General features: G+C 38.2%; 1 protein-coding gene across 1 annotated transcript; it reads left to right on the top strand.

Moving 5' to 3' along the window:
• Nucleotides 1–1,507: 1,507 nt before the first annotated feature.
• Nucleotides 1,508–2,494, top strand: tmem264 (transmembrane protein 264; the record flags this gene model as incomplete). The annotated part of the gene is made up of 1 exon (XM_079593745.1): nt 1,508–2,494. One exon carries the CDS (start codon nt 1,508–1,510, stop codon nt 2,492–2,494), a length of 987 nt encoding a protein of 328 aa, XP_079449871.1.
• Nucleotides 2,495–12,920: the final 10,426 nt, after the last annotated feature.

Below are 12,920 nucleotides of genomic sequence, written 5' to 3' on the forward strand. Positions count from 1 at the left end.
TTGTCCTGATGCGCTCAGTGATTGCTTCTGCATTGTGGAAACCTTTACTCGCTCTCTTTATTGTTTCAGTCACAGTTTCTCTGAGATTTGCTATGTCAGATCAAAGACCGCTGGACCACTGCACAGCTCACAATTTAAAACGGAACTTCTAAAGAACTGATGGTCTCATAAAGGGAATCCCTAAGAGAGGTACTGCATGCAGACTCTTGGTCTTGTTGTGACAGCTCGGCTCTGATCAAATGAAAGCTTCATGCGGTCTTTATCTGTTGCAGAGCGTCCCTCTTTGACACCCAATGCCTGACTGCGCATAAGTGGAGGGGAGCAGAGAGAGGGAGGAGAGAAGAGAAAAACAGCAGGAGGAGGGTGAAATCTAGCCAGACTATGTTGAAGAGCCACAGGCTGCGCACAGCAAATTGCTCTGGAGTTAGAGACGATAAAAAAGAGGAAGATCGAGATTATTGCTGCAGAGATTTCAGAGGTGAGGGCAAGTGGAAACTTATTGACATCTTTGGCGTCGATACTGGGAAGAAGATGAGAATTGAGTGATTTCAATCTACAGGAGGCGCAAGACTGCTACTGTGGAGGAATGCTGTGCTTCTAATCCTTCAGAAAAGAGGTCATTTTCTTCTAGGTAAACTTACTTTTAAATACTTTACCTTTTACAGCCCACGTCGATTGATGTGGGAGGAAGAGATCTGAGGACTGGATCGGATTTGAGACTTTGGGGCTTCAAAGAATTCTTCTGCTGCAATTTTTCGGAGAAAAACATGCATACGTGAACCCCACGCACTTACTGTTCAACGCAATCTGGAGTGATGAACCTCACAGGAGAGGCATGTCAGTTGTAGTCTCGTATGCGGCGCTCTGAGGAATAATGATGGGAAGAAATTCACTTCTGGCATAAAATGAGAAATTTATCACAGCCGATCATTTCTGACCCACTCTTTCGGAGAGCATGTGGCTTATTTCTCCTTTCCCTCTCGCTTTTGAATCCGTGAGACTCCTCTTTGGAAAATAAGAGCCGGTGGTTGTGCTTACAGACTGGGTGATCTGAAATATTTAAGACTCTGGCTGTGAAAGATGCAATTAACGATTAATGAAAACCGAAACAGCTGTGATCAGTATGCACAGGTTGCCTACGTTTACTCTGAAAACTGTGGGAGTGAGTTAAGACGAGAGGACTAATGACTGACAGCGGTACCAGGTTTGCTGTGTGGTACCCATCCTGTGCATTAGGTTGTCTTCAGCCTTGGGCTGAATTTAGAAACAGCTAGTTTGGCTCAATCTTGATCTTTTTTTTTCTTGCTTCCTCATTTGCTCTTCCTCCCATCACGCTTCATATTGAGGAACAGGTTGCTGTGCTATTAAGCAGATTTAGATTAACTACTGTTTCCAGGACTGCGGTTCCTTTGGGATGAACAGTTAAGCAATGCATATGGGTCTACAAAACTTGGTTTGATTGAACATTCAACCACTTATCATTATTACCTTGTTGCTCATAATCAACATGGTCCCACCGCCCCCTTCCAACAAGCCACACGTTTGCCTTTCGTGTGTTCTTATCATGAGTAGCATGGCGCTGCTGGACGCCTACCTTGTGGAGCAAAATCAAGGTCCACGGAAGGTGGGCGTCTGCATCATGGTGATGGTAGGCGACGTGTGCTTCCTCATCGTGCTACGGTACATTGCCGTATGGGTTGGGGCCGAGGTACGAACTGCTAAACGCGGCTACGCCATGATCCTCTGGTTCTTCTATGTCTTCGTGCTCGAGATCAAGGTCTACTTTGTCTATCAGAACTACAAGGCGGAAGGCGAGAGAGCGGAAGCTCTTACCTGCAAGGCTTTCACGGTGCTGCTTTCCGTGTTCGTGCCGGGACTTTACGTTACGCTGGCAGCCATCGACCACATGGAATACGTTCGGCCAATCAAGAAGAGGGAGGAGCTGAGGAGTCGACTATTTTGGGTTGTGGTGGACCTTCTCGACATCTTGGACATTCAGGCCAGCCTATGGGAGCCTCAGAGAAAAGGGCTCCCCCTATGGGTAGAGGGCCTTACTTTTTTCTACTGCTACATACTACTTCTGATACTACCGTGTGTGTCGCTAAGCGAAATAAGCATGCAAGGTGTAAATATTGTGCCGCACAAAATGTTGTTGTATCCCATTCTCAGTTTGGTCGCCATCAACTTTGTTACGATTTTTATACGGGGAGGGAATATGGTGCTTTATAGGGACGTCCGTGTGTCTGGAATACTCATGGGCAAGAACGTCCTTGCCATTGTCCTGAAGACGTGCAGCTTCGTGCAGTACCGGAGACACCTGCAGGAGGCGCCGACACCCGCTCTCGCTCCGGAGCTACAGAGGGATGCAGTGCCACAAAGTTCTCGAAGGGCAGTGCCAGTCGCAATGCCAATGTCCATCACCATGCCAACTCCGCAGGTAGTCATACAAGATCTCACCACGCTTCCAGAAGAGCCTGAATTTGAGGAAACATGACAAAAGGTGGAATTAGAAGAGTTTGCACTGAGGATATTTGGACAACGCACAACATGAACTGCTGTGAGATTTTTCTCCTAAAGTAAATCCGGGTGTACACTGTCTGATTTTTACTGCACTTTACCATTGTTTCTTATCAGATTGTATGACATGATATTAATAAGACTGTGCAGCCCATACCACAGACATTTAGGTAGACTTTGATCGAAATTGACTGCACTGACTAGGCATTTTGAGTCACCACAGTGTAAAAAGAAATCATAATAATTATTTTAATTTTGTTTTACAATAGAAATGGCTATTTTTTTTTGACAAAAAAGTCAAGATGGTTACAGACAGACAGACAGAATTTTACGTCATCTTACCTGAGCATTCGAATGCACAAATATTTTCATAATAACATGAGCCGCCTGGAACGAAGACACTGATCAGCGTGATTTATATTCAAAATGGTAAGCAAACGCTGCTTTGTTTACAGTTCGTATATCTAAAGTCATAGTTTCTGTTTTGAATGAAGAAAACAGTCTATTTATACCTGCTGATTTAAACAGATATGTACGTACACGCAGTCACAGAACGCACATGCGAGTTGACACTCGCCTTAAGTCCTTTTGGTGTGTTCAAGCGCAGCTTTTTGACCGAGACGCAGCCAACGAAAGGCGACAACACAGTCAGATTTAGTCGCCGCTAGTTCTTTGACATCGGCTTGGTGTGTCCTTTAAACAAAATTGTGTAGGCTAATAAGAACATTTATCTTACCACATTGGTAAATAACTTTTTCTTGTTATAAACATAATTAAATTTTGATTTATGTGTTGTTTTGCTGAAAGATAAGGAAAAAAAATCAGTGCAGTTCACATAACATTCTCACATTCAATGGCAATTCCAAATTTCGCCTTGAAAATAAAGAAGACTGATTGAGTCTCTGACAACAAAAAAGTGGCAAATATCATAGAGTGTGCACCCAATTTTAGTGAGATCATGTGATTAAAGTTGTTGATGAGGTGACAAATGTTTGTGAAATGAAGACACAAAGCAGCTGTGGTGGATCTGGGGTCCATTCATTTCCAGAAAATGTCTTTAAATCTGGAATGTAGAAGTTTATTCCGAAAGTCATTAATTAACAAGTGGCATACCAAGCAAATCACACTTGAAGGAACTCTCAGTGACCCTATGATTGTACAATTACAGACAGCTGCGAATACTTCATCTATTTTAGTTTTTTCTGGTAGGGTGTTAAAAAATGTGCTGACTCATCATGTTCTGTATTTATTTATTTTATTTTTGCAGTATTTTAATAACTATGGTGAAAAGTTGTATGTTTGGAACAACTCATAGTACAATTAACTTATTTAAACTATTACAAAGTGAATGTTTTATATTTAATGGAATTATTCATATATTCTTTGTTTTGATGTTTTAAGAGAATCAAAGGAATGATATTTTGTTATTAAAACAATGTTTTTGTTGATATCTGATAATATTTTTTTCTCCTTCTTACTGATGCTATAAGCCATCTCCTAACGACCACCCAAAACCCACTAGGAATGGTTTATGTAAGGGATATTGTATAGCGAGGCGGTTGTTATAGCGAATAAAACCCCGACGCAAAGCGGAAGGGTCTTGAATCAGCCTGAAGGGGTTGTATTCGCTATAATAACTGCCTCGCTATACATTATCACGCTTATTACATGGCTACCTACCAAATAAATCAATAATTTGACACAAAATATTGATTTAAAAAGGAGTTTATTGATTTAAAAACTATTGTATTGCTTCCGTTGAAGAACACCGTGTCCATGGAAACGCTCTGTTTTTCATGGCAACGGTGTGTTATACTTAGCAGCGGTCTGTTATCAAGAAATAACAGACCGCATTCTACATTAGAATTTAACCAAGCCATGTAATAAAAACTAATAACACCTTAGCAACCATATAACAACAATGTACCCTAGAAACTGTTTCGAAACTTAGAACACTGTAAAAAATACTTTCATGATTTCTTATCACAATTTTGTGATTTTGTCAAATCAACTCAATAATTTCTCCTTTATTGTGTTACTGTAACTTGACAACCAGGAAACTTACTTTTTTAAGTTAAACCAACAATAATTTTTTACAGTGTGTGTAGCAACACCCTGTCAACCACTCTAGAGCTGTGCCAAAACATTTTCTTAAGAAAATCTAGTATTTTTTACTTAATCGTCATCCTTTGTTTTGTTTTTTAAATAACCCCAAACTGGGACCAAACCACAATCCTGCTATTCAGTATGATTATTCTTATCTTGTCAGCTCAACATGACGATAAAAGGCAGCTTGTTCTTTTCTTCTACAAATCTAGAATTGGAGGCAACTCATTTGAATAAAGTTGTCATAATCAAATGCAAATTTAGCAAAGTTTTGTCTCCCGCTCTTAAATGATTAGCTTACTGTTAACCCACTCCAAAATCTCTGAGGGCTTTCCATTTAAATCCAAAAATCAAAGCTCAGCCTGAGTATTTCAATAATAAGTAAAACATTGGGTGCCTTGGGTGAATTGAAAGAAATGTTTTATCACAACGTATACCCAGAGCTATAATTTTAGCATGTTGCTATAGCTACTGTTAGATTAGCACAGTCGACAAATATAGCACAAAGACATGTCAAAAAAAAAAAACCAAGATCTCAGTAAATACACCTGACAGCTTCTCATTGCTTCACTGACACCGTAGATGCTTCTGTGCCAGATTGAAACACAAAATATAAACGCATATTTTTTATACCTGTCAACAGTAAATAGTAACTAGTTTATCAAAGCTTTCAGTCAGTAATTTATGGGTGTGTATTTCTTCTGGCAAGTTAATCTGTAAGGTGCTCTGAATCAAAATACAGAAATTCATCACACTTCATGAATATTTACATTTGATGTAGCTGCTAAAAGGCATAGTTCACAAAAAAAAAGACATATTTCTCAGCCTTATTCACGGGAGTGAATGGGACTAGATCTTTCAAGCCGCAAAATCACATACACACACACACACACACACACACGCACACACACAAAAACACCATAAAAGTAGGTCAAATGACTTGTGCGGTATATTTCATGTCTTCTGAAGGCATATGACAGCTTTCTGTGAGGAAATCTTTTTGTAGAATTTGAACTTTATAGCACATTTTTGTTAAAAGACAATGAATAATCCAAAAAACTGAATACTGGAAGTTTTAAAAGTAATGTGAAAGTTTGTTTGACATAAATGTTGTTCAAATAAGGTCAATATTTAACTACCGTACACTGTTTAAGCAGTTAAATCTTATCATGTTAAAGCACTTTTTAAAAAACAGAGCAGTTATGTCTAATATAAATGTTAGCATATGAATAGCAGACTAGCCGTTGCCAAATTGTTCTACAACTAATAGCTGACCATTGAAAACCCTCTTAAGTAATGACTCGGTTGGGACCGTCTAATAATCAAGCTTGAGAATTCAGCCCTCACGCTATGATGATAATAGCCCAATTACAGAAACAAAATCATGTGAGTTGTTATTTTGGACAGAGGGTGGAATTAAACTCGCTGCTATTTGCCAAGAAAATGGAGGCCACTGCAGCGCCAAGGGATTATGTGTCAGTCAGTCCTAATGTGGGTAAAAATGAAAAAATGTACTGTAAAGACATGGGGCAGCTGCAGGCAGTGCTCAACACAGCTAACTACTAACCCGCAGCTGATAAATGCATCCGGAGGGAGCCATGAAAGTCAAATCTGAAATAGAGGACAGCATAAAAAATATTCTCTTCGGGTACTCTGGATATGCACATATAGATTCTGTGTGGATGTGAGAAGTCGCCGTGGAGTTCAGGGTTTGAGGAAAGATATTAGTTAGTATGTATGTATAGATAGATTTGGGACATTTACATGTCATTTTCTTTGCATGTGAGAGTACATTAACATGCGGTGAGCATGGCGGATGCACAAAGTTCAATATCACGCAAGAAATGATCAAAATATGTGCGAGAAGGAGGAAAAGTGCAATTTACATCTGCCTACTTCACCTTTCCACGAGGAGACGGCGAGTGAAGCGGCACCTGAGGCTTCCCATGTCCAGGCATATTTAATCACTGGACTGTAATGAGACTTCCACGACACAAATCGGCACAATGGCAAATGATTTTGTCTCATTTTAACAGCGGAAATAACTTAAAATTCCCAATTTTAGTGAAATAATGTGATTAAAGTTGTTGATGAGGTGACATATGTTCGTGAAATGAAGATAGATGGATAGATGGATTGAGCGAATTATATATATATATATTTATTACATGGTTCTTGGTTATTTCTTGATCACAGACCGCTGTTAAGTATAACACACCGTTGCCATTAAAAACAGTGCGTTGCCATGGACACGGGGTTCTTTAGGGGAAACAATACAATAGTTTTTAAATCAATATTTTGTGTCAAATTATTGATTTATTTGGTAGGAAGCCATGTAATAAGCTTCCCGTCAGGGTCCTGATCAGCCTGTCCAACGCTATCTCACGACCAATTCGTACGAATTTGTACGAGTGATTAAAAGGTGGCTAATTCGTACGAATTTGTACGACCTCACTCGTACGAATTTGTACGATTTGTCTAAACCCACGTGACGGTTGGGTTTAGGGGCGGGGTCAGGGGTAGGTCATTCGTATGAATTCATACGATTTTGGCAAATCGTAAAATATGTACGATTTAGCAAAAAACGTACAAATTCGTACGAGTGAGGTCGTATGAATTGGTACGAATTAGCCACCTCGTAAAATTCGTACGAATTGCCGTGAGATCGGGTTGGCCTGTCGGGGTTGTATTCGCTATAACAACCGTCTCGCTATACATTATCCCTTACATATATATATATATATATATAAGTTAAAAACTGTCTGTATACTTGGCTGATTAGAATTTCCTCATAATCAGAGATGGAAACATAAAAAAGCTTTAACACACTTCCCCCACTATATGATTCAGAGCCGCTGGCACCTGTTGACAGAACCAGTGGGTGGCAATTAAGCTGCATTTGGAAGAACATGGCATTTCAACACATTGCGGCTGCAGTCATATCCTGGAACAGCTTCAGCAGCATTTAATTGGACACATCATTATCTGTCGCCACTGCATTCGGATTCTTGAATTATATGATTGTGTATTTTTGTTCCCGCCAAGAGCCTACAGGGGGTCTCAGTCCTCTTGTTTCCACTTCAATTAGCCTAACAATGCATTCAGTCGGCTCGGCTGCTGTGCCACCCAGAGCCTGGACCGCCACACCAACACACAATGTGTCATCCAGACACTCACACTTCGCTTGTTTACTCAAGGATGCCGTCAATCTGTTGCTCTGCTTAATTTGCCATGACAATTTGGTAATTAAATGAGCAACACGTTTCTTTTTAAAAGTTTCCTATTAGCTCTTTTTCTGCTGCCATTGTTGAACATAAATGCACAGTTGTCTAATACAGAACGGGAATAAACATTTCAGTCAACATTTTGAGCAATTCTATATTGGTTTGCATAATATAACCATAGAACGCATATATATTAACATTACTGTGTATGTGTAGCTCTATTGTTGCACTGTTGACGACAACGTTAGATTTAAGTCAGTCCGAATCATTTTCGTGAAATATTCAAATAAGAGATTCAGTCATGGGATATTTAAATCTTCACAACATGTCATATAAAATGATTTGAAACTTCAATGCAGTTCCTCATTATGGTTAAATAAGTGTGTGGTTGGCTCGGGAACTTCTCGGACCGATTCAGTTTGATGTTTTGTAAACCAGTACATTGACTAATTAAGAACCATTCACAGAAGCAATCGTTCTCCACCATGTTAAAAGTTTATGGCACGCCCAAATCAACTTGCTTATCAAAATGATCTCCGAACTTTCAACACGATATACTTGTGCATATGCTACGCACTGAAAACCCTAGGATTAGGGGTGGGGAGTGCTTGCGTATTTACACGACATAAAGTGTATCATATGCACGCGAAAACTGCGTATCATATGCACGCAAAAACTATTTTTGGTGTATAAATGGTATAGATTCGTGGTATAGATACGCATTTTCATGAGATCGGGCGACTTTAGTTGATGTCCAATTTTTAACTCGGAAACTCGTATTTACAATAATTGCGATAGCATGTGAATGCAGCATAAATATGAAGCTCCTCAGAAGAATTAGCCTAGAAAAAAAGATTAACAATTTAGTTTATAAAGATTTTTTTTATTTTTTTTTATCCAGGATTCAATTATATATACATTTCTATTTCCACGTCCACCTCTGAAATAACATATAGCCTGGTAAAAAAATAAAAGAAAAAGAGAGGAAACCGATATGTGACCCTGGATCACAAAAGTCGCACGTAGGCTACGGGTATAGCAATAGGCATTGTGTGGGACAAAATTATAGATTTTTCTTTTATGCCAAAAATCATTAGGATATTAACTAAAGATAATGTTCTATGACGATATTTTGTACATTTCCTTCGGTAAATATATAAAACATTTATTTTTGTGAGTAAATGCAGTAATGCTGTAAATTTTCTCAATGTTTTTTTCTTTTTCTTTATTTTTTGCACCCTCAGATTCCAGATTTTCAAAAAGTTGTATTTTGGCCAAATATTGTTCTATCCTAACAAACCATACATCAATGGAAATCTTTTTTATTTAGCTCTCATGCTGTGTCATGATGTATAAATCTCAATTTCAAAAAAAATTACCCATGTGACTGGTTTTGTGGTTCAGGGTCATTACATTTGAAAGAGAAAGAGAAAAGAGAAACCAGAAACCATCATCTAATCATAGAATGGTTGGCAATGGCATCTAAAACGGTGTGCTGTATATACCCAATGATACTTCTCGTAGAAGTTTAATCTAAGAGAATTACCATCGCAACACTGAGATGAAGTTGTCATTGGTGTCTCACACCTGAGGGGGTTCCTATGGCAACATGCGCCTCAGGTGATATCATTGTTCTGATGCTCAAAACAGAAACTCGAAGAAGACTTGTAAAGAGAGTCAACAATGAATCATATACTTTATGAGGGGATTGTCATATTCAAAGCTGCTGTGGTACATCTAATGTGACACCAGTTTCTCAATGGTATGCAGATTATAAAGGCAATGTGATCTTGCCGCATTTGCAACTTATTTTACTTTGTATTTCTGACTGGCACATGTGGGTGACTTCAGTTAAGATGGATTTCAGGTTAATTCAAGGGTGTCATAATACCATTTGCCATTGTTTTCCCATAAGTTTTGAAATATTACCACTGTTGTCAGTGATTGCATTGTTGCTGAGGAGAAAGGCAATTTATTGCACCATTATCTGTTATTATTTGATTAAACTGTAATGAAGACACTTGGAGGCACATGTTCAGTTAATCAGTCTTTGGCTTTGTTCAATCACTTTTAAAATTCATTTTGAATATAATTAGGCATCTTAATATTCACCACACATTCATCCCATTGTTAACAGCTCCATATGGGGCATGTTTTATGCCGGGTATGAAATGAATACATCAGTGTCAAGACACAGAGAAGTCTTCCTTTGAATGTTAAACACTAAAAAATTAATTTCACACTTTTGATTGCTAATATTTAAAAGCCAAAGAAATAATTACTTTTCACTAGGTATAAAAGGCATAAGAAATTCAGTAACAGCGATAGTCTCAGTTCAAACTGATTTGTTCAGCGACCAGAGAGTGAAAGATGAATCAGTCGTTCCTTTTGTGCCAATAAGAGAAGATGTAAGAAAGCCTGAGCAGCTGTGAAAAAAAAAATGTTGTCTTGACTCACACTGTCAGAAGTACTTCTCTTGAGGAGTCTTTCAAACTGCTTTTTTGTCTTTGCGCATAAGACAGTTATGCGCATATGTGACCCTGACAAGTGACTGTTTACATTCTTAATGGGGGTAAAAAATTAAACCTTTTTTAATTTCAATTAAATAAATGTACTATATTTTAGTTCGATAATGTGTTTTATTTAATATTTAGAATTTTTAGGAAATGTTATGGTGCTAAATTATACTTATGGAATAGTTATGATCCATTTATATACCTGTTAACTACTTTTTAAGCAAAAAAAAAAAAAATTTACATTTCCAACCTAAAAAGTCATAAATCAGACTGAAGTTTGGTCTCTTTTTAAAGATGACACTTGGCAGATTATTGCTGAAGTGAAATAAGTTAAAAAAAACATTTTTATTTTATTTTATATGAAACACATATTTTCACATTAGTTTTACACTAAAACTGTGAGAAAATCAAAGCCATAGACCTACAGCCATAGATCTTTTAGTTTTTTAGTATTATTATTTGGGTGGAGTACCAACCATTTCCATAGATTAAATTCAGTACAAGTATGACTTTTTTTCTTTTTCAGGACCATTTATTTGTGTGTGTGTCACATAGCAAGTGCTAAAACCTTTACCAAGTTTAATAACATTCTGATGAAGTAAAAAAAAAAAACGTACAATTGTTTTAGTCAAAAAATGACCGAACAGCACCAGAGGGTTAAAGATAGTGAGAGAAAGAAGTTTGGAACCAAACCCAAAGAGCAATGAAGCAAAACTGCATGCGCACCAGTTTTTAAATTGTACTGGTAGTTTTAAAGAAAGTTGTTTTTATGGATTTTTCCTGAAGGGCCAAGGACAGGTGAAGTGACTGAATCTGCTCTGCGGTGAATATGTCTGTTTGAAGTAGATGAGGAGCTGTCTTTTATTCCAAATAAAAGCAGAATCAATTCAGACACTCTGAAGGGAAATACTTTGTGTTGATCAAACAGTTTTCTTGCTTCATTGTAATATCCTGACAATGACATAAAACTATTCAGTAATAAAACAATATTTAATTCTCTCCAAGTTTAAGGTATGACAACTCTACATTAAACTTGCTTAGTTGGAGACATTTATTATTCAACAATATTATGGATCTGCCTTACATAAGGTGGACGACGATGTTGTATTATTTTCATGTTATCACGGTGAAGCTGCTTTGATACAATCTGTATTGTAAAAAGCGCTATATAAATAAAGGTGACTTGACTTGATTTGACAACTACAAGTATAAATGTGTAGTTTAAATATATAAATAATAATAAATAAATAATAACACTGTGGCAGGACACTGTTGTTGTTTTATGATAATGTAACTCTGGCATATAACTTGTCCTGCACTTTTTGTATTACAGATCAAACCTTTCATGGACAAGCACCACCCCCATTTTCTCTAAATCTAGTTTTGGCAATTCTGTTTTATGCTGATATGATTCAGAAATTACACTCACATTCAGATTTAACGCTTAAACGCATACGTTACCAACCTTTTTAGTAACAGTGTATTTTTTCTGCACAACAATATTGAATCTTTGATGACTTAATAAGTTCAATTCACCTTTATTCGACAAGGTGGCAATGTCTGAAGCACAATAATGAAGTGACATTAGTTACCGCAGGCAGAAAACAAAAGAATAGGAAGTATCATCAGCAAAACTTAAAATGACTCAGTGACCTGCAGAGCAAGTACTGAATCCTACCAAATATTAAGCCCCTTTCACAGAGATTCCGGAAAATACACGGTTAATGTGACCGTGTTTGTCCCAGGATCGTTTGATTTTGGTTAATTCACAGTGATGCCAGTGATTTTCCGGGATCTGTGAGTGCGTTCACACACATCCCGGTAAGATCCCATTCGTTCCAGTTTGCAGACATTTTTTCGTTCTTTCTTTGTTGATGACGAGCACAAACTTTCTAGAGTTGCGCGTTGGCACGTGAGTCATCACTACGACACACCCCTTACGGCATTGATCCTGGCTTTTGTTCACATAAGGCGCGTTCCGGGACTGATCCCGGCAATGTTACTAGGTCCCCAACCTGGCATCGATGCCGGTGTTGTGCCGAATTTCGATCCCCGCCAAATTATTACCCCCCTAGCATTGGTAGGTTTAGGATTAGTTGTGGGGGAGGGGTTAGGATTAGGGTGGGGTTAGAATTAGGCAATCAGGTACTGACTTCAACGAGGGAGGTAATAATTTTGGTCGAAATTCGGCACAACACCGGCATCAATCCCGGGACGTGTTTGCTATCACACAGAAGGCACTCTGGCAATTTCGCGTCAATTTCTGCGCTCAACGCGCTGTGTGAAAGGGGCTTTAGTGTCACTGTTAATGGTGGATCTGCGGAAGAAGCTGTCAGCGATCAAAATATGGAAATTGATAGTTTTGAGAATATGTTTGAGAAAGCGAATATGAGCCAGATGCTGAATGTACTGGGGAATGAGCTCTGATGAGGACAGATGACAGTATAAAACATCTGCTTAAACTCAACCCTTCCAAGCTCCAAAAGGTAACATTTTAGTCTTCTGTAGTTACTCTAATATCAGGACAGTTTTATAGTATCACAACAAGTAAAGATCC

The sequence above is a fragment of the Phoxinus phoxinus genome, assembly GCF_949152265.1.
Source record: "Phoxinus phoxinus genome assembly, chromosome: 20".
NCBI lineage: Eukaryota > Metazoa > Chordata > Actinopteri > Cypriniformes > Leuciscidae > Phoxinus > Phoxinus phoxinus.